The following is a 22,122-nucleotide window of genomic DNA, read 5'->3' as shown; positions in this document are numbered from 1 at the left end:
ATCTGCAAACTGCAAACCCCTCCTACGCCCAGCCTCCTCTTTCTCTTCCTCCTCGAAACATCCCCTGCGCTTCACCTTGCCTCGTCAGAGTCCTCACCGTTTCTTGCTTGGCCTTGCCTCGCCTCGCCTCGCCTCGCATTACCGTACCTCACCTCACCTTACCACCTTACCGCCGTACCTGAGCTATACCCTGTGCTAACGCAGACGCGACAGGCCAGAAATATCTCCGTCTGGTGTGTGCTTCAGACGTGGGATGAAGCTAGGCTTGCAACTAATTTCGAATACCACCTACTATTCCGACACTACCGCACCATACACTCCCAAATACGACACGCCAACATCGTTCTCGTTGTGGTTGTTGAGCTGCCCATTCTTTGCAACTTGCCCGAGCCGCTTTCTCTCTGAATCGGATATCTCTTTACTCAGGGGCATTGCGCCTAAAGTCTTCTCATTTCCTTGCCAGCTTTTCTTTGCAACCGTTTTACGCCCCGGTGCCGCCGCTGGTTTGATTTTTACACCGAGTTCAACGCCGATGCGACACTGGGGAGTTCTACGTTGGACTTGCATGGTCGGAATCCTGTGCACCCAGGCCGACCTCCAACCTCCCCTCACCGGGGTCCCTTGATGCACCTTAAACCTCGTCAACTGCTTCCGTTCTTACCTCATCTCTAGCTTGAGTGCCGGGCTGCAAGAATCAAGACACGGCAATCCGGCCTGAACATTGTCCTCGACAAAACAATTGCGCCCATTGCAGACAATATGATTTGACTCCGAAGAATCGCCCCTTTCCCCTGAATCTTCCAGCCACCCAGCCACCCCCGGAGGCATACTTCACCTGCCATCTCTCAACTAGTAGAGACTTGGCCCAAATCATCACAATCCCGCGCGCCCCTGGCACCAATCCAGCCACCACGCGCCAGCGCCATCCCTAACTATGCTGCTGCCGTCAGCCGCTGCAGCTACTTCTCTGACACGGCGGTCCGAACACTCGAGCCCCAGAACTGCTGATGCAGCAGATGAGAGACCTCCGAGGCGAACGTCTCGTGTTCCAATCGCTACCATTCCCTCGCGAGCTGCAACGGTCCCCTTATACTTACATCATACTGCTTACAGGCTCCAACACCCTTGGAACCGCCTGTTGTTGCACTTGCCACCCCTTCAACGTCTCGTGCTTCACCAGAGTCTATTAATCCGCACATATCTGACCAAACTGCGCAATGTAAACCCTTTTGACGTTGCTCTTATTACAAATCGCGGATAAGCCTACACGCGGCACTGTTAATTCCCGTTCTCGATTTCACGAACGGATCTCATCTCCCAAGATCTTACCGCGCCAGAAAATTGCGGGGAAGAAGGGGTGGAAGCTCCAGACTCAGACAGGGACGGGTCCCGAACTGAGACAACCCTATGCCCCTCGCCATAGATTGATGTACGATCACGCGCCCAATCTTCTCCATAGCCTCAACCATGGACGACGATGACCTGCTTTGCCCCCACTCACAAATTTCTTTCCCGCGTGGGAAAGGCCCCAAAACCGCTGCGATAACTGAGCAGATCGTAGGACGCAAATTTCGGCAATTACACCACAGCAGAGGCTGCAGTCCGGGCCCGGTTGAGTCTCGGTGATTTGATGAAGACCGACTCGCCCAGCACACCCTTGCCAACTGCCCGCGTTCGTCACCTCGGGTGTTCAACCGATGTCGCAACATGAACAAACCCAAAGGTGACCGCTCCTGGTGGCACGTCCCCATGGTTTTCCCCGGCCTGTCCGCCACACTTTGGTCAACACGTTGGAAGAAGTCGGACTTCTCGAAACTTGCAAACATCCGCCATGCCTTCGCGAGCGGCGAAACGGCTTGGGCCAGGCCCCTCAAGGTTTCATCAACGTGTGATTTCGTTCTCTTTACGACGGTTTCGCTCTCAAGGGGGTGGTTGAGGCGAACAGGTCTCCATTCTCCAGAGTCTAAAAGTCGAGAGCTCGACGTCAGAGCTCCCGCACGTGTCAAACATCAGATGCAACCTCGTTTCGTTTCGAGCCTCTCGTGCGTTGCATCGTTCCACCCAGGGGCACGTATTTTGGGTGGTCGATGCTTGCTTCTTTGCTTAGCTTATACGCTTTTTTGCCTGCCGAGAGTAGCCGTCGCAATGGTGTTCGTGCGTTGATGTACAAGATTACACGCAAGTGCGTGACGGCTTGCCCGTGACTTCACTCAAGATCAGAGTCATTGACTGTCTCGTGAATTTCTCACTATGAACCACAACTGCACAATGGTGTCATGATGGATTTACTAGAACAGGATATGTGTCGGAATTCATGACCTTCAGCTTTGAGGTGGGTAACCGCGTGCAGAGGTTTGTTTCTATCCATAGCACCGCTCAGATCTTGTTCAAGGGTTTATCAATTACAGTCTTGCCCAGCCTGGCTTGGTCTCACTCCTGCTCTAGCAAACGAGACTAGATAAAATCAGCTCGGAATCATCTCCAGCTACCAGGAGGAGAACCACTAAAGTGTGTGACTTTGCCATTACGCAGACCTGATCTGTTCGCGCCGTCACTATAAACTGCATTTGGTATGTGACTTGTATCAAATGAGTGCGATAACTCCTATGGCAATCTTTTGATACGTCTCTGCCTTGCCTCCTTCCTAGTATGCATACGTGGATATCTCACGGAGAGAACGGCTCTCAGCTAACCAGTCGGATATGAGACGAGATGGCAGCGAGTTGAATCTCTGCCGTCCGCATTCACGTGATAGTCCCTTCTCAAAGATGAAGCAACGTCCTCGCTGTGCTGATAAAAAGGATCCAATCACAGGTAGTGCGGTGCTTGATAAGGGCAATGATAGGACTAGCCATTTTGGATCCGCCAATCGACATTGCGCAGCTCATCCCTCCTCCAAGAGTTGTTGAAGGCAGACGTCGTGAGAAGTACGGCTGGAGGCATCATAGAAGATTCAATCAGGAAAGCGTTATTCACTTCGGCTTCTCGCTCGGTATTTCTCATGTATCCAGTGCCGAATACTTAAGTGGAAGGCTAGGATGCTGAGCGATGATGAGGTCTCTGCCCTGCCTACCATTCTGAATTGAAATTCGTGGGCGTAATCCATTAGCGAAATTGTCAGCGAGATTCTGAGGTAGGGAGTTCAGAGAATGCCCGCCGCAGAATTTGGTACGATGCAGTTTTTCGAGGTTAACATCATTGGAGAGGTGGCATTGACGGATTGGTACCCGAGCTTTATAGTGATTGACCAGAACCCCGTTAATGCCTGCTTACGTTCCTGTCCGGTTACTTGGGGCCTGTTGGTAGACGACCGAGCTCGTTCAAGCTCGAGTGGAAGTCGGGTAATTGAGACGGAATGCCGGCAGTCTTACCATAGAGGAAGTAGGGAAGTAGAGGTGATGTGGTACAGTATATGATATCCCCCTTTTTGCATCAAAGTATATGGCAGTGGAGTTTAGAAACAGAACATCTACAGAAATGAGTATGGTGTTTGTTGATGTCTCTCTATGAAGGAGGTAGCGTTCTTGTACACCCATACGGAACATGGATCTTTAGGCCCATCTTGTGGACGTGGCATAGACGAAAGAGTGGTGAGCGTATCATCAGTAAAGTATATTTAATCGTCAATGGGAGGGAAAGGGGGGGGGGGTCTCGGCGGTTATACATCAAGTGGTTATCGTCCACTACACTCTCCAGTTTCTCAAGGCTCAAAGCTCGGGTTGAGTCACCGAGGTCATGTCCGTAGAACTGAGTAGAGTCAGGAGCCAACTGCAAGCATAAGAAGGCTGACTCTTGAAGTTCCACATCATGACTAGCTGTATATATATGCCATCACGATCTGTCGATTCCAGATCAGTCCAGCCTCTCTTTGGTGTCGGGACAAGTACAGAAGCAGCCCTAGTCCCGCCAACACCTTGAAAGGATTGAGATCAAGCGACCGGCTCAGCGCGGGATATGTTTTTCCATCCTTTCTCAAAGCTATCTGCCTATTCTAGACTCGTGAATCCATGCTTTTTGAACGGGAGAGGGCTCTAGGTGGACGTAGGGAGGTAGTGTCTTCTGGCCAACAGCGGTCAGAGGGGCGGATGACCGGATGTCAGTCGTATTTCGGTGCATCTAATACAGTGCGCACAAGAACATCACAATAGTACTGCCTCGAATAAGGCACTGCGGCACTTCAATTCCAAGGCAGCACCGCCAGCTTCCCTTCCAGCGTAACGACGGGGAGCGCGCAAGTCATCATCCTCATACATGCTATCACTCGTCAAAGGAAGAACCAAAAAGAGTTCACCCCCCCGGTGCCGATTTGGGGGCTACATCTCTTGGTGCTCACGCTGGGATTCGAACTCGGGTACTCGCTAAGCCTGTCGTCGAGTAGGCTGGTTGGCGTTGATTAATTATGTCGGACCATTAACCACTCCACCACCCAGCCAGTTTGACCTGACCCGTCGACCTAGACGGGCGCCTGCTGGCTGGTGACAGGAACGGTGTTGAGGGTGTATATAAGGGCTCCGTTAGTGGCAGCCTTATGGGGACGTGAGGTGTGGTGTGGAAGGTGCGGATGGGTGGTACCTGCCTGGTTTGTGGTTATGGCGTTGCCAGGGGTGATCTCGCACCTGCACGTGCTGAAGTGCTGGGCTCTGGCCCGATAACACGATAAGGGGGAGGGCGGGGTGATCTCCGACGCGATTCATCCTGCCTTGGTAATTCATTGATGCCACGGCTAAGGTAAGTATAAAAATAATGTATCTGAGCCACCCGAAGGTTCGTTACATTGACATGCTGAGTATTGGGGTCTGCCCTGTTCGGGTCAGCCCTGTTCGGGTCAGCCCTGCCAGGCAAGCTTCAGTCAAGCATTGCGGGCGGTGGTGCTGCCCAGGCAAGGAAACGTTCCTAACTAGGTACCTTAAGGTTATGCTACCCCTCCTTCAAGCTCGTTTCCTCTCTTGGATACATCCTCTACATAGGGGATCTTCTCATTCATTGGAGAATATTCCCTTTAGAATACACGATAAGTGAATACGAAAGCTAGAGGGCGAGTGCATATGACTTGATAAGTCGTCTTGTCTCGCTGCATAGTAAGTTTCATACTCACGGATGCCTACGAGGTGAAGTTATTCATTCCTGCAGACAAATGTCTTCCCATCCCCGCTTCATACAATCCATGATGTCGACCAGTACAACTGGGCCTTAAACAAGTGCAAGTGGAGTGAGGCCTCGATAGCTGGTTTAAATAATGCCGTAGAATGCCTCCTGCCCAAGGGGCGTGGAAGCAGACCTGGTGAGTGGTCACTCACATCCTTCTAAAGAACTCAAGCCAGACTGTTCTCTTGCCCGGTTCGATCATGTGATCGATATAGAAACCGCGCATCCATGATCGGAAGGCTCACTCAAACGAAGCGAATTAGGTCACTCGATCATAGCTACAGCGAGGGCAAGTCAACATCATCACAGCTGAATCACGCCCACCAGCCCAGACAAACGAGATCCCATGAAAACGTCGCGAGAGCTGGCCAGTTGATTGCAAGCAATCACGGCAACGCCCACGAGTACGACAAGAGAAGCCGCATCAGATAGGTAGTCTCACCAGTCTCCATCCACAGTGCCAGATAACATGCTCACTTTTACCGTCTGCCTTTTCCCGCAAAGGCCAAGACAGGGGCGAAGGAGATCGATCATCCTGCCGAATCCTCACACAAAAAGTCGAGGTTGACCAGAAGAGCAAGCAGACCAATGCCACTTTCGCCCCGCCGAGGCTTGGAGGTGATCCTCCTTAGGGAGTATCAAGGTAATTGGTCTCTACCTGAGAAGAACAATCCGCAAGTCTCACATCTCGAAGCCGCCTCTTCGTCATTTGGGTAGGGTTATTGAACACATGTCATTAAAGTGTTCTGGAACGAATGGTAAATTCTCATCATCTCAATATACATATTCAATAGTTCTGCTCAGAACTACGACCGCTAGAAAGACACGGAGGACTCATCAATGTTTACATCCTCCGTCATATACTCGCAAAGACGTGAAAGGAATTAATATGAGCGAAAAGGAAAAAGGCCGTCTCTACATTTCTCTATCTGGTGTCCTCCCATAAATGCTATTTCTTCTGGACCTGCTTTCTTCCTCCCGTCATAAATGTCGTAAGTGTACAATGCAAATAGGTATTATGATCCTCTGGCCAAGTTGCTCTTGAATGTGCTGTGTGCCATGCCAAAGAAAAAAAAAGCAAAAAAAGACGAAAATGAAAATGAAAATGAAGAAAAAACTCATGAAAAAAAGGAATGGTAGGAAAAAGTCGAAGTGAAGTATGCAATGCTGATGCCAAATGTTGAAAAGGGGAAAATGCTGCCTGCCACCCACCAACCACACAATCATCTCCATCTAAAACCACTTCCAGGTGCAACCCTCGGCCAACTTACTCAGCACGCCGACTGCATCGACATAGAGTCGGCTCCGGTTACCGAGGCAATCCACCTCGAGCCATCTTCTCACGAGAGCCACGACCATTGTGGCCTCCTTCTTCAAGGGTGTCTCCATGGCGTTCTTGGCGCCCATGCTCGCAATAGTGCGAATCCATTGAAGCGCCTCGTCGTCGTTATCAGAATCGCCGTGACTTCCTTCGCCGCAGTTGATGCGGTGCCCGTTGGCCCAGCAGATGAGGGCGCAAACGTACATGCCCCAGTAATCCGAAATGTCCTTCCACATCCGGGGTCGGCCGGCTTCTCGAGTATCCATGTCATCTTCGTCATCAGAGTCTTCTTCAGAGTTGCCGTGATCGGTGAAGGCGCGAAGAGCCCGGCAGGCAAAGACCAACGCGACGGCAGCGCTGCCCGAGTCGGACCACTCCCGGAGCCGCCTCTTGTGCTCCTCGAACTGTTTAGGCTGCAGGACCTTGTGGCTGAAGATCCAACTGTCGCCTGACACGGCCAGTAAATCATGAAGAGGGGTGTGGTGAAGAGCCAGGTAGGTGTTGGCCTTGGGGCAGTCCGAGAATATGTTGGCCATGCGGAAAGTCTGCGGCTCCAGTGTTTCTGTCGAAGAAGAAGAAATGTGCGCCGCTTCTCCGCGATGGGGGAGCAATAGTACCTCGAAGGCTAGGATTACTGAGCGGTCGAAAGGGGCGTGTGCGTCAACTTCGCTTCTTGACAAGATGTCCGGGGTGACCAAAGACAGAAGCGTTTGGTTATGCAGAGAAACTCCCTTGGAGGAGACCATTGCCGCCCATGTGTCGGCACTAGGTGCATCCCAGAGATCCTGAGATGGGCCAGTGAGCGGGATGTTGGGTGGTATGCCATCGGTCGTGATGTCGAAGTTGCGGACTCTTGGCTGGTCCAGGTAAACCGAGCTGTGGATATCCAGGACGAAGCACGCCGAGAGAAGACGACGACGAGCCTCTGCATCGAGCCAAGTGTGCCATCTCACGGTGTTGGTTCCGGTCCGAGGCACAGGGCCAAATATGGCCGCTTTGTCTGTCTTGTCGTATACCTGGAATGGAGGTTTAGAACTTGTTGCTGAGATGAGAGGTCCAAATGACTGAAAGAAAAGTTCACAAAGTAAAAGAGACTAAAGCTAGAAGAAATGAAGTAGAACAAATATGTCAAATTGAAATGCGGAAGAGAACTTACCCGCGTGTAAACGGACTCGAATTCCTTGGATGGCCTGATGGCTGCTCTTCGGCCGCGGAACCGCGCGAAGGACTCACATAGCAGAATCGTTTGCATGACAGACACGTCCCACTGAAGGAACTGTTCCTCCCGCAATTTCATGTCAGTAAAGCGACTTTCATTATAGAGTATGATCGTGTCAACTTACGTGTTTGGATTGTTGCCAAGCATATTCATGCAGCTGATCCCCCCTGATGCGATCTTCCTTACCACTCAGGTATTGAGTCGCCACTGCAGCCATGGCGCAACGAAGCACTTCAAACTGCTCCGCCGCGGCCTCGAAAGTCCTTCGATGTACGATTGGGAAATGTGGGTGAAACCTTTCCCAGTAGATATCGAGGTAGCCGGGAATGGCTCTGCAGATAGGCATAGGCAAGGAACCCTGCATCAGGGCCGGGACCGGTAGGAGGCCCAGCGCCACCTCCTTACGGCCCAAACAGGCATATGAGTTCATCATCCGGTCCGATGGTAGTGCCGTCGACGGGGTGACTAGAGTTTCACAACTTTGAGCCGAAGCCGATGTCACCGGCGGGGTCAGGCTACGAACAGTATTGGGGAACCGTGGCTGTTGCTGAGGGTCACGGAATGTCTGCTCGTCAGAGTAGGTAGTTATGGAGGTGCCGAGCATCGGGTACACCTGTGGAGTGCTGAGCTGGGAGGAGGTCGAATATTGGTAGAGCAGAGGGCCGGTAGCTCCTATGGTCTCGTAGCCACCTGTTGGGCAAGGCGAAAGGAGGTTGTTTTGCCAGTCTGGCCCCGCTGTCGGCCAGAATGCGCGTCGCGAATTATCGGAAGGCGTTGAATAAGTGCTGTCGGAAGCTGAAGACGGCCATCCCATGGGATCCTGAGCGTGGGAAAGTTCGGGTGTTTGCAGTCCCAGTCCCGAAGTCTGGAGATACAACGAAGGGTACTCAGGAGTTGTGCGAGGTTGGTAGTCGATGGAGGAAAACGAGGGCGGTGTATTGAAATCGCCATTCGAAGGCTGAAGAATGGGTTGTTGTGAGGATTGGCCGGACAGAGAATAGCTTCCACCGTAACCAGGACCACCGGACGAAGGGCGATAGTTGTCATTTCCCAGGTGAGGAGACATGGACTTGCTGACATCTGGCCCGCTCATGGGCTGGTATGTACCAGGGTGTGACATACTCGATGTCATCGGGAGGCCGTGAATCGGTGTTGTGGCGCTCGTAGGGTATCCAAGCAAGGGAGGTTGTAACCCCATGCTTCGGACTCCTGCGTCCAAAGAGGCGGCCGAGGTCCGGCGACTTTGACTCCCTCCTCTGCTTCTCGATGCCTTGTCGCCCTCGAGCTCACTTACTACAAGTCAGTTGATTCTGCCAGGATCGAAAGATGAGGAAACCAAACTCACTGTCGTTGCTGATGACGCTCAAGGAGGTCCTTGCGGTGGAAAGCCCTATCGCAACCCGGAATTGAGCACCCATACTGGGGAGTTTCGTGGCTTAGTTGGTGTCGTCTAATATCAAAATTTGTCAGTTGAAGCACTGCGGTGGAAAGTTATCGCATCAAGCCTACCTTAGATGCTCAGCGCGTGTGAACGTCTAAATCAAGTCAGCGGATTCCTTTAACGGACTTTTACGAAATCATGATGGCGTACCTTGGGAGGACGACAGAGGTCGCATGTATGAACCTTCATACCCTTCTTTGCCCTACTGACACGGCCGGTAATGGGAGTCAACTTGACAGGAACTTCCCCTCCCGGTGGCACGCTACCAAAAGGTCTCATGGGCTGGCCAGAGGGATCAAGACCGCCGCTCGAGGGCCCTGCGTGGCCGTATCCGTAGTTTGGTTGCTCCATGGAATCGGTGCTGACGTTGCTCCTGCGACGGGTGTTGACTGGTCGAGCAGATGAAGATGACGAGCCTGTGGTATTCGACTTGGAGGTGCGGGAGGATGAGCTTCGCTTCGTGCCTTGTGGTGTGCTTGAACGGTCTGCTTGATCTCCACCAGTCGCATAGCCTGTGTTGTAGACTGCGCTTGGTGCCAAGTAGGGTTGATGATGTCTGCCTGATGGAGCCGGGACCTGGTCGTTCTTAATAGTGTGGGATTCGAGTTGGTCCTCGTCCACGTTCATGATATCTTGGAGGCTGGCCATGGTTTAAGATTCCCAAAAGGGAAGTGTAGCAGACTGAGATGCAGAATGGTTGCACCCAGAGAGGAAAATGCAGAGGAAGCAACGCAGCCAAAGTTAGTAAGGCACAGCCCGGCTGAATGCTCTCCTCGGAATAGACTGAAGTCGAGTGAGTGTAGTTGGAAGCAACCCCCAAACATCAAGACGCGCAGTGTGAATTGGGGGACAGTCAGGGTCCAAGAAGGGGGTGTCGGTGTAGAATGAAGGACTAAACTGGGGTGGATGGAAGACAGTAAGATAAGGTAAGGTACGGTAAGGCAAGGCAAGGCAAGGCAAAAGACCTAGGTAAGGTAGGGGGGCGGTTCTTGGAGACTGTCAGCCTGTCCAACAACAGGCTGGGGGTCGAGGTGAGATGCAAAGAGCAGTTGGTTCTAAGCGGAGTCGATATGCAATGGAACTGAACGAAGAGAAGGGACAAAGATACTGGTGCTGTTGCCGCTGCCGCTTGTTGGAGACATTGCTATATTGAGAGGAGGCAGACGCAAGTCTAGGTGCGAGTAAAGAAGGAAACTGTCAGCTCTTCAAGGAGGCTGTTCTTCTTAGAGGCCTCGCTTCCCCTGTCAGCTGTGTGTATGTACATGGGTATTCAAGGGTGTTGGACACGGAGGGACATGGAGGTTGCTCGAAAAAATGCAAGGCACTCCTTCGAAGGGTATCGGCCGAGCTGGGGTTCGGTCACCCACCACTGTCTTTGGCCTCGGGTTGATTGGCAGAGTTACCAGATGCCTGTCATACGACTCAGCCCTCTCAGGCTGGCAGACGGGACCCCATCCCACGGTCCCACGCAGCGTCTCTCCCCAAGTTTGGTATGAAATTGCCGCGATGTCACGGAATGAGCGCGTCTGGGATCTCTGCCACATCCCAAAGAAAAGCCGCGGCCATGTATAGTAGCCGCGGTTGATGACGATGTGGACGGTCATGTTTCCATTTTGAACCTGTCTCTCCGTCTCGTCTCGTTCGTGTGTGCGTGTGTGTCTCTCCTCTCTTGTCTAAGATCTGAACCAGATCGACCGAGTCGCATGTCGGCGAGACCCCAAGGAACCCACAGTTCTGGCAGACAAGACGTCTTGTCTTCATTTCCCCTTGGATGTAGACAGATATCCCGTCTTGTCGCTTACTGACTTACTGACCCTGCCTACGCAATGTAGTGGGAAATGCCTGTACTGCATAACAAGGCCGCCATTTCAACGGGAGACAGCGCGGGGGTCTCAATGAGGAATAGCAACATGCGGTAATGGCGTCACTGTGTAGATACGAGAGAAAGAGCGGCGCCAAATGGAGCGCGGTCATTCCGTTTCCCACAGTAGCGGCCGCTAGCGTCCGTGGTGGGAAAGTAGTGGCTGTGAGTGCGTCTTTTCTGGGGGAAATGCTGTACAGACACTGAGAATTCTGCGAGAGAAAAAAAAATGTCAGACGAAATGAGGCGCAGTCTCCCGACCGTAAAGTAAACCGTTGTCATTGCTGTACATGCATGAGTCGGCTGCCCTGTCAACAACCCCTGCTAGACTGGCTTGCCCTTTTTGGATTTTGACTTTGCAGGGCATCCATCCCAAGATCCAGTTCAGCAAACAGCGGGAGATGTAACGGAGGGCAGCGAAGGCAGCAGCCAACTGGCGTGCGAGTTACACAATTTGTGTGGGAGAGATGGAGCCGTGAACCCTCTGACTGGCTGTGTGTCTCGCGTCTGTCTGACTGCGTATCGAGGTCGCTTTTGCTCACCGTGACGGCAGAGAATACATACAAGTCCTGTGACCCGTCGACTCCAGAATGGCTATAAGCAGCTCCTGCACAGACAAGTACTGTACTTGTGACCGAGTGCTTGCAGTCTATTTTGAACTTTTGGCGCATAGCTCATGCAGAGACCTAGGGAACCATTTGACAAGCCGTTTTCCCGACCAACACTGGCGTAGAGGGCGCCATACAGTTTGATGCCAACCTGGCCGAGGACCGAGGATCCCAAGTATAGTAAATTGAAGGAGTTGACCATCGTTGTGCCATGATTCAGGGGCTCCCGAGGTTGAAATTTTCCGCTTCCTTGTTGGATCGTCAAAGACTCCGAGTTGCGGGCACGGAGGAACAGGCCGATCATATTGAAGCAATAATCGGAAGGTTCGCCGATGGTCGTGGGGTAATGAATAGCAGCATCGGTCGCCCAAGGTGAGGGCGGCGAGCGACCGAGCAATTGACTGCTGTCAATCTTTGACGCGAATACCAAGAGAACGCCATGCAGCAGCCGGCCCGCTGAGAAACATGGGAGAGGTAGGGCGGTGGACAGGGATAGCCCCGAATCGGCGGGGACGGCAGGGGCTTAGGCGCAGCCCAGCGCCTCATTGGTGTGCCGAGGGACGAATTGCCAGTCATTGCAGACCTATTTTGGTGTCATGAAGTTTCTGTGCTTCCAAATGTGTCGTTTACTATAATAATTTCGAAACGAAAGCGATGTCTACATTGAGCGCAGAGCACAAGTCAGCAAGTAATCAATGTGGTGCGGCAAAGATAAGTAAGGTAGGTATGGAAGTACCTTAGCAATACCACAATTTGGATTTAAGCGTTGGTGACAATGAGGCGCGCTAACAAGGTGCTAGCTGGGCACGCTACTTGGTATCCGTACGTACGTTGACCAAGTTGCTGCACAGCATCTCGGGTGCGTTATCGAGGGAGAAAAAATCACAAAGATCTTTTTGGTGAGTGTCGGCATGGGCGGTGGAGATGTCCCAATGGGGGTCACACCGACGGCCTGGGCCGGCTGCAGGGACGGACGGGACCCGGTTGCGGGCTGGGGGCAGCGGTCCCAGTCATTGTCAAGGGATGAACAAACGGGCAGCGCGAGATGCGACGTCGGGGCAGAAATTCTTCAGTGTTTCAGTTGCTGTACTTCCGTGGCTAGTGCCGCCGTCGATATGAATGCCCGCAAGTGTTGGGGTCCGAACCGGCTTCATGGCAGCAAACGCATCGGATCGTAACGGAGGATGGCCCTGTAAAGACCCACAGGTCTCGGGCAGATCAGCTTTCGGGGGAAAAGATCAGGATTCAGGGGCAGATGGAAAGATGTGATGCGTTTGTTTTTCCATGTTGGGGGCCGGACCGACCGATGATGAGCAATATACTGGCGAAACCTTAAGTCTCGGAGCTGGCTCCCGGTGAGGGATGTTGCGGGCATCTTGATTCTTGCGCGGATGGGGTCCGTTTCAGGATTCGATATCCCGGGCGCATGATTGGGACTCTTGTCGAGCTTGGGATTCGGAAAAGGTAGCTGAAGCTGCATGAGATATCTCGGAGCTGAGCTAAGGTATGAGGTGATGAAGCGATGGGCTGATGAGGGGGGACTCCGGGAGGGGGAGGGATACGTTCGCTTCTGCTAGTGTAGGTACGATTGGCAAGGCCACGAAAGATAGGAGAAAGGATGGCCATGCTTGGGCAGCAAAAATCAAGCTATCCGTTGAATAAGGTAGCTAGCTCGACGAGCTCTGCGCGAAGAAGCTTCGGAGTGGCGGTCGCAAGTTTCCAAGCTTTAGTTGGTTGTCAAACGGTCGCGAGTTGGATGGTGGAGAGACGAAAGCTGTCAAAGGTCACGTCGAGGACGGGAAGAGGAAGGATCGACCGGACCGTTGTGACTCTGGTCCATTGTTCCTACCTTACCGGTCCTTGGGTACTTGCTACTCCGTACGGCGGAAGGTAGGTACGCACCCACGGCACCTTACCGCCGCGGAGGTGCTTTAGGTTGGCTGGACCGCAGATTTTCCGAATGGAAGGCAGCAACCTGACTCCCGTGAACCTCACTGGGGCGGCTCGGACTCGAATAGAGGCAGCTGCGACCTCACCTTGAGGTACTGTCGCTCCTGCCAACATCGCGCGCTATGGTTCCGCACATAAACTCGCACGTAAACTCGCACGTAAACTCGCACCTAAGGCACCTCACCTGCACCTCACCTTGCCTTAAGGTGTCAACGTCGCCTTCGATCCCGGAAAGGCGCATTGCGACCGACAATCTTGTCGGTTAGAACTGGGGCCCGGGCATGGACGTCTTTGGGTCTTTGGGTCCTTGTGTCTTTGGGGTACCGTTGATGCCTTGCCATTGATCATTGCCCACTATCCGTCCGTCCGTCCACAACGCCCACATCGAGCCGGATTTCTTCATCCAACGCTTTCTGTGGCGCTCTGCGCCTGGATTCCTACTACCACCCTTTGACTGACACACCGTTGCATCTTCTTCACGGCGCAATCGTATACTGCCTACATACTTTTTCTGTCCAGGGAACTCGATGTCTATCACCTCTGCGCCGCATCCATAATCCAGCCAAGATGTAATTCAACATGGTGGAGAGAATCCCGCGGGAAGTACCCGGTTCATCCTAAATGGCGGTATAAGTCTAAGTCATGACATTGCAGCACACTGCCCTACTTTGGTCTTGGCCTATTTGGCGGAACCTTCATTTACACTTCTACTCCGTACAGACATTTGGTAATGAACTGCTTGGGAATGGATCACCTCAGCGACCGTGAAAATTGAGTTGGTCCCCACTGGAAGTGCCTGCCAGGCTCATTACCTAAGATGCCCATCGTCGCCTTGCGGCTTGCCAGAGTTTCCGTGATTCAAGGTGGCCGGCAATATGAAGGCAGGGGAGGTGGGAAAGAAAGACAAGGGTCGGCGCTTAACCCAATGGTATTTTTAGCAGCCGACTTCCGTCTCCCGGCTTTATCCCGTTGGCTGACTATCACACCGACGACATTTGAACAGGGGTCTCACCACACCAACTTCGTCCCAAAAAGAAATCAAGCTGTCAACGGCCGCGGTGACCCCATTTGTTCAAGCCTCGTTTGACCTAGACATCCAGCATGAACGCGGAAACGAACCGGATTGACTCTGCCATGCAAGTCTAGGACTCCATACTTGAAATTCGCATCATCACCACCATGTACCAGCCCATCGACGGAATCCAGTTTTCGATCTACATCACCGATGAAAATTTTTGCATCTTGTTATTGTTGACAGCTGCTTAGCCATGTTGGACATGGGAACCCAGGGGAGCGCCAGGACCAACGGCTCCCCGCCTTGCAAAGAGGGGAGACTTGAGACTTGAGCAAAAGATCCCATCGTGTCTCGTCACATACCACCACCATATCATCTTACTCGGCAACATTCTGCAATCGAGAAATTCGAATGTTTGGTACAATCCGACAAGTGCTGCCATCTGCCACCTGGATATTCTAAGCTCCGGATGCTACTCCGTGCAACAGGTAGCGAGCTAAATGGGCGGCCCGGATCCAAATTGGTACCCTGCCATTGCACACTGGTCTCATCTGCAGCCTGATCCAACCAGTTGGTTCTGCCACTGTCATCTGAAGTATTGGATTGCACCGCTTCCCGACCCAACTGCGAACCATCTGGCACAGCTCGGTTACGCCCACTGCAGTGTCCATTTGGTCGCACGACACACTGCAGTCCACCATAGCATCCTTGCCCTGAGGCGTTCACGACATAGCCCGATCCACGATGCATTGCATTTCTTCCCATCCCATCACCACGGTTGTTGCATGGCATAGGGCGGCCCAGCAAGCCCCAGGATCGACGATCGCGGACTGTTCTCTCCTCACCAGACACGTCTCCCATTCTTGCTCCGGTAGAAGCAACACACCCACCCCACGGCTCTTCTCTCGGTTGGATGTCAGCCAACCCGCATCAGCCACGGACACTCATCGCACCATACCTACCGTCAAGGCTATCGGTGGTGCTATCCTTCACTCACACTGCCTTGCTGCAAGTCATCAAACAGCTTCACGTAATCAACGACCGACTGTCAACTTTGCCTGCGCATGTCTTTACCGCCCGACGCGCCCGTCCAACTCAGCAACCGAGAGAACCGAAGAAAGAGACTCGCACCGTTGTCCGATCGGCAACAGCTTTGTCTATCCAGAGCCCTTCTCTAACCGGCTTTTACCAACTCTACACGGTTCGAGCCCTTGACAAAGCAAGAAAATTCCCGATCAAATATTGTGCAAAGGCGACCTCGATCAGGCGATGCATCTGAACAACCTTGAGTGCTCCTCACTGGATCCGTAGCCTAGCTGACGCAAATTGCACTGCAGCTGTTCGGCCGTTGGAAGGATCCTGTCGAGCGGCCCGGAGCGAGGGATTCCTCGTGTTCCTACGGACTAAGGCGTGTTTGCCATGCTCAACACATGGTCTTAACAAATCCCTTCGACAGCTTTCCGCCAATGGCGCGTACAACCTGCGGGCCGTAGCCTTGCTATCCGAGGAGTGGGCTACAACCTGGAATCTCTTGCCCTTTACCGGCACCTTTTCTTTCATCTGAGATCAAAGACAGATTTCGAGATGCACTCCACCAGATTCTTGGGGCAGTGCCTCGGTAGGAAGCCCGTGAAGGAGCCAAGCCGCTCCTCCTGCGTGGGGTAACACGCGACGCGGCTCTGGATACCCGCACTCCCTCTATCCACCGGATCACTGCTTAGCCTTCCCGTCACGCATATCACATCACATCGCCAAACTCAGCCCCCATTACCCACCATGGGCGGCTAGAGTCACCAACCCTCGGACGCCACCTTCATACTGGAACCTATCAACTATCACTCAACTACCGGTCTCCAGGTTCTTCACGCCCTCGGATCCAAACTTGTCCACAACGAGCCCCGCGCCTGGCGCCAAAATTAGCGCAGCCGACATCCTCCGTCTTGAAGAAATGTCTTTTCCTTTGCAGAGGCAACAACCCTCAGCGTCCTAAGCTGCTGCCTTGTCGCTGGAGGTAACAATATGCGCCATGTCCCGTATTCGAACGTCGGCTGAGTGTACCTGCTTGACAGCTGCGGACCCCATGATGCCATACACATCCGAAGGATCAGCTGTCGAAGCAGCTCTCAAGATTCGTAGCGGAGGCTCTTTGTTTGCGGACCCGAGCTGCAGTAATGCAGGTACCATGCTCGAGTCGGAGTGCGGCGAAAGTTGGCCAGGTCACGAACCAGTATGTGGGATGCAAGAAACGAGTAGCCTTGTGACTATGCGAATCTACGCCGTGCCTTAATGTCGAAACAGGACCCCAACGGAGAGCTGAACGAAACCGCAACGTTGAAACCTCGTGTTCGAAAATAAGGGATGCTCTCGACCTCGAAAATGCACGAGTCTATTCCCCCTTCGGTCTACGGCCGCAAGGCATTGACTTGTTCCAATCATTGACAACACGAGGGGGTTGGATTCTGTACTGGAGGGGAAGAACGTCGAGCTTGACATGGCAGTGGCTGGTCCCATGGCGGGGATACGGCAAGTAGCGTTGCCGAACCATCCCCGCGGGCGGTGATCAGCAAGGAATGCTTTCACCATTTGGTCTTTACCGCTTCCAACATGCCCCTTGGCGAGACGTGCAGTTGGAACGGGCGACCTGGCTTGCGGCCGAGAAACGCACATCCCGTTCGGCCCTGATAGGCTGACCCGCCAGCCTCGAGTGCGAGTGCGAAGGCCGTTGGAACCTTTGATCCGTCACCAGAGGGTGAAGGAAATGGAACACCGTGCCAACCTACACTCTGCAACTATCGCCACTTCGCAACCCGGGTGCTTGACCCGGTCCTTACCTGGATAGTGATGTCCCGAGGCGAACCCCGGCACACTTGATGCTCCAACTTAGGAAGGGAGGTATCCGGCGAACCATACTCTTGCCTTTCTAGCAGCAAGTGAGTGCGAATCATGCGACGAACCGTGACGTTAGACGAGGATCGCGTCCTGTCAATCAAAGCCACGAACGTTGGCACGGGGGGAAATTCAGCCTCACGATGCGCCTAGCGGCCTGGACGGGCCCATCCGCTAAAGATGACGGGTTAACGGGCTGCCAACGCCTCATGTCAGTCTACTTGAAACAAAGACCTAGATCCCGTGAGTATGGGCACGCCCCCAACTAATCAGCCCAGAGGAGCTCTGCTGGTACGAATGTTACTGTACGCCAACTGTGTTTACCCTGTGGAGAGACGATCAAGGACGACGTTATACACCACGCCTACCCCTGCCCTTCTTGAAAGGAATCCACGATCCGGCAGCTGCCCGCGGGCGTCAAGGCAGACGCATATCGGATGTGGCGAACAGCTCTAAGCCAAGGACGCTGTGGTAAGGCAGAAGCGTGATGGCATTTATCTCATGCTCGTCACATCATGTCCGCCACGTTATGTCCGTCACATCATGTGAATGAATCACCACTATATGTGATGGAAATGTAGTCAAAAGTTCGCGGCGGTTAAATCTTGGGGGCCAGTAGAAAGTGTTAAACCACAATGGCACAGCACGGAGCAGGAGTCGGTCACCGCCCCGATTCGCGAGGTCACTGTGTATGTGGGCGCGCGCGAGGAGGTGACCTTTGCTAAGTAGGTACGTAAATCAGCGGGAGGAAAAAAGGGTAGGAGCGGGAAGGAGTTCAACGGCCGAGGTAGCTTTACGAGCCAGGTCTATCCCGGCATCACAAGCTCTGGTCCAGAAGTTGGGATGATTTGCGAACCCCGAATCTTTTGCCTCTCGAATATGACACGCATTTCCCTTTTTTTCTTGAGTTCAACCGGGGCTTCGTGGTTACGTGAGACTTGAGTGCCTTTGAGACTTGAGTGCCTTGGCTATGTAGCTACCGATGGCGACTTGAGATAACTCATGAAGAAAGGAAGGGCAACACAGCCATCTATTTTGCTGAAGCAAAGTCTCTAAGCAGCCGAATATCTCACTCTGGTCCTTGCTTACGACTTCTCCTGCCCAAGCTAGGCAGCTCGCTTCATAGAGCTAGATGGATAAGCATGCGGCTTGATTATAATTTCGACAATTTGAGGTTTTCTTTTCGTGGAGGATAAGTTAGCTATGTGGTAATAGTAGCAGATCTCTATGCAATAAAATAACCAAGAGAGAGAGGGCCTTTGCAACAGAGCTGCCCTCTCCGGGTAACGTAACAAGACACTCTCAAAACGCCATTCTCTTCTTTTTTCGACGACGAAGAGTGCCCAACAATAATAAGTACAACAGCAGGTAGTCAGTCAAAACGTGGGGTTGCGTGGGCGTGTGTGTTCCAGCATCATTCTCTTTCGTTTTTGTGTAGACCATCCAAGTCCGATCGTTTTCCTCCCCAATCTCTCTTTCTCTCTCCCCCACCCGGTGTAATAGTAATTAGGTTTGAGGGAGTATGATCTCGGTGAATTATGAGGTGCTGGCCGTGGCGGCGGCAGACTGTTGAGGAACGACCCGGCCACGGGGGCTCTTACCGTCGCTCTCTGACTCGTCGTCGCTGTTGCGACGGCTGGGGCTGTCTTGATCGCTTCGCTTGCTCTTGGTCATCTGCGTGTCACGTTGTTAGCTAGGGCGTCTAAAATGAAGGATTTTTTTCTGGCGGCATTTCCAATGCAGACGAAGATGGGGGGAAACGTACCCATGAGCGGACGCCACCGACGAGACCCAATGCGTAACCCGTGATAAAGTCATTGGACTGCGTCGCGGCGGGCGTGCCACCAGGCGTGGTCGGTATCTCGACGCTGAGGCGGGACTTGCTCGCGTTGGCGTTTGCGGCGGCCAGCAGGTCACCGTTCTGGATGTAGGCGGTGCGAGCGGAGGGTGCGGGGGACTGCGGCCGGGAGGCGGGCCAGAACTGGCGCAGCTCGCGAGAGAGCTCCTGGCCGGTAGTGGACCAGTTCGTGCGGATGTTATCGCGCAGTTCCTGGACGTGGCGCTTGAGGTCGAGCTCGTTCTTCTTGATCCAGCTGACGTTGAGCTCTTGGCGCGACGTGCCGCGCTTGAACTGACGAGCAATGTACTTTTCGTAATCGCGGACGATCCTGGATAGGGCAGCTGTTAGTCGTTTTTTCAGAGCCATAACCTCCAAGCAGCAGTACAGAGACGAAAAGGACGAAGAGATAATATGAGGGGTTTGAACGTACTTGGTAATGATACCTGTCGTGCTGACACCTTCCGTGCGCTGGGTTACGAGGAACTTTCCAGCCTCCTTGATGGGCCTGTAAATATCGTCGCCTTCGTCGGCACCGTAGGGCAGGTCGTCGTGGGCAACGTAGTCGATCTTGTGCTCGTCAAGGAAGTCGGGCGTGACGATCCACGGACAGCTCTCAATAACCTCGTCCACCCACTTGCAATGCCGGACAGTCTCTGCGCGCTCGGCGCCAGAGAGGACCGTCAGACCCTTGCGCTTGTGCGTCTCGGCGTCACCAGTGACGCCGACGATGAGGTAGGTATCGGGGAAGGCCTTCTTCGCCTGCTCGAGCTGGCGCATGTGACTGCGAGAGGAGCAAGAGAATCAGTATGATCAAGTTCCTTGCCAAGGGGGGAAGAGGAAGACACATTGGAAGCGAGCTCCATTGTCTTCCGAAGCAGCTCAGACTTACCCCAGATGGAAGAGATCAAAGACTCCGTCGGCATAGACCCTGACGGCCCTGCCAGCAGGAGGGTCGTTGGTTCTAAAGCCCACGGGGTGCGTGAGCTTGCCAGTGGGCGGGGGTGGCATGGCCTCATCCTTCTCGTCCTCCTTTATCGAGACCTGCTTGCGGCTGTTCTTGCGGCCGACGCGCTCGGCAATATCGACGCTGGCCTCGGTGGTGTCGCTGGGTTCACCCGGGTCGAGGGAGTGGTCCTGCGCGGCGGCAGCGGTCTGCTGGTTGTTGGAGCTCGTCTCGTGAGAACGCTCCGAGTTGGCACGTTGCCTCTTAGGAGGGTGGCCGGCGGATGTGGAGTCGGTCTTGCGGTGGCCGGCGATACGGCCGGACTCGGGAGCGGTACTGTCACCCTCCTCGCCCGAGGCATCTCGCGACGAGGCCTGGAGGGCGGCGTCGACTGTGTCGGCGACGTCGGGCATGTTGGTGGGGTTCGTCGCGTTGGTACGTTTCCGCTTGCCTGCGGCCGAGGAACCTGAGGGAGAAGACATGGTGTCTTTATTTGTGCGAGGGGTTAGGTTGCGTAGGAAGGTGCTTGTGCTGGCTGGTGGTGGTGGTGAGGTAGTATGTGTCGTCAAGCAGCAGCCGTCTCTGGTGTCCTCCCGCGTGAACTTGCTAGTTGCAACTTAGGTAAGGAAGGGGGTTTGTATGGGTCGAGCGAGGTGTTCCCTGTAGATCGGCGTACTATGTCGTAGGGTATGGGAAAGTTGGATTTGCAGGTTGGTAGGTGTCTCGGCTCGGGAGAAGTTGGAGCTGGGTTTCTAGATTTCCCAAAGGTGTGGGTGTCGTGCCTTGGTTTAGAAATGTTAGGAGGGGTGGGTAAGGCAATGATGATGATGATTATGATGCCGTGGGCAAAAGACGGAAAGGCGAGGACAGGACAGGACAGACTAGATGGACAGACAGACGGGACAGGGCAAGGGGGGGAAGTAGACACGGCTCCTGTTTGGTGCAAAGTGCCAACGAAGCAGAGCTGCAGAATACCCGATGCTTGATGGGCAGGGCGCTGGGACACGAAAGAGGAGGGAAGGCGTTAAGTTGGTAGTCGGTGTACACTTACGCGGTTATGGCAAGGCCAGTCCAGTCCAGTAGGAGGAGGTGCTCGGGTGATTGAGAGATTGCGAAGGCAAGAGGAGGCAGATGCGCATATGATGATACCCGACGGAACCAGACCTGCAGCTAGTGGGGGGAGGAGCGTCTTGTCCGGTCGGGGGGACGCGGACCACGGGATTGAAACTTTTTTTAAGGTTGGCCCTGGCTGGTTACTTGATGATGGATCAAGAGTGTCAACTTAGGTAGCTGAGCTGCTGCGATGTAGAACTTGAAGCTTCGTGAAGCGCGGGTAGGTTGTCTAGTATCAAACAAGAGCTTCTTTTTCTTGAAGTTGTGATTCTGAGCTTGGATCCTTTGGTTTGTTGGATAGCGCCCTTCCTTCATATCTACTCAGTCTAGACCACAGTCGCGTGTCACGACTTGGGAAAATGCCACGATGCTCATCGAGATTTGGCCATACACAAAAACACGGTTACAATTTCTATGCGAGCCTGCCTCAAGATTCCAGCACCAAAAAAGAACTCAGAAATACCTTAGCATACACCCCCTCCTATTTCCAACGCTCTGAAAGAATTCCGGGGCACGCATTTATTCCCTGTCCGCGTCCATTGTTCGTTAGAGGAGCATGGGGCATGCCATACGCAGTATAGGTAGGAGCAGGGGGGGTCGAGGGTGACGGGATGGAGAGCAAGAACACCCCGATGGGAAATTTGCGGCTTGTGCTGTGGCTCCAAGCTTGTGCAGCTGGTGCTTCCTCCCTCATCTTCCCTGCACAGCTGGTCTTGCTGGTTTAGGAGGCGGATTCTGTCGTAATTGCCAGCTTTGTGCAAGGTAGTGGCGTCATCGTGC

General features: G+C 53.5%; 2 protein-coding genes across 2 annotated transcripts; both read right to left on the bottom strand.

The window, feature by feature from the left end:
• Positions 1–6,378: 6,378 nt before the first annotated feature.
• Positions 6,379–9,774, bottom strand: BDZ83DRAFT_716777 (uncharacterized protein; the record flags this gene model as incomplete). Its single annotated transcript, XM_060511877.1, has 6 exons — positions 6,379–7,482; positions 7,623–7,742; positions 7,810–8,974; positions 9,031–9,135; positions 9,195–9,220; positions 9,277–9,774. The coding sequence occupies 6 exons, from the start codon at positions 9,772–9,774 to the stop codon at positions 6,379–6,381; spliced, it is 3,018 nt and encodes a 1,005-aa protein (XP_060368766.1).
• Positions 9,775–18,982: 9,208 nt separating this feature from the next.
• On the bottom strand, positions 18,983–20,711 carry BDZ83DRAFT_569743 (cytidylyltransferase; the record flags this gene model as incomplete). Its single annotated transcript, XM_060504223.1, has 4 exons — positions 18,983–19,120; positions 19,212–19,614; positions 19,717–20,067; positions 20,176–20,711. 4 exons carry the CDS (start codon positions 20,709–20,711, stop codon positions 18,983–18,985), a joined length of 1,428 nt encoding a protein of 475 aa, XP_060368765.1.
• Between the last annotated feature and the right edge of the window lie 1,411 nt (positions 20,712–22,122).

This window comes from Colletotrichum acutatum, assembly GCF_030867785.1.
Source record: "Colletotrichum acutatum strain CBS 112980 chromosome Unknown BDZ83scaffold_15, whole genome shotgun sequence".
NCBI classification, from domain to species: domain Eukaryota; kingdom Fungi; phylum Ascomycota; class Sordariomycetes; order Glomerellales; family Glomerellaceae; genus Colletotrichum; species Colletotrichum acutatum.
The sequence above is the reverse complement of the archived record's forward strand: the minus strand, read 5'-3'. Positions and strand labels throughout refer to the sequence as shown.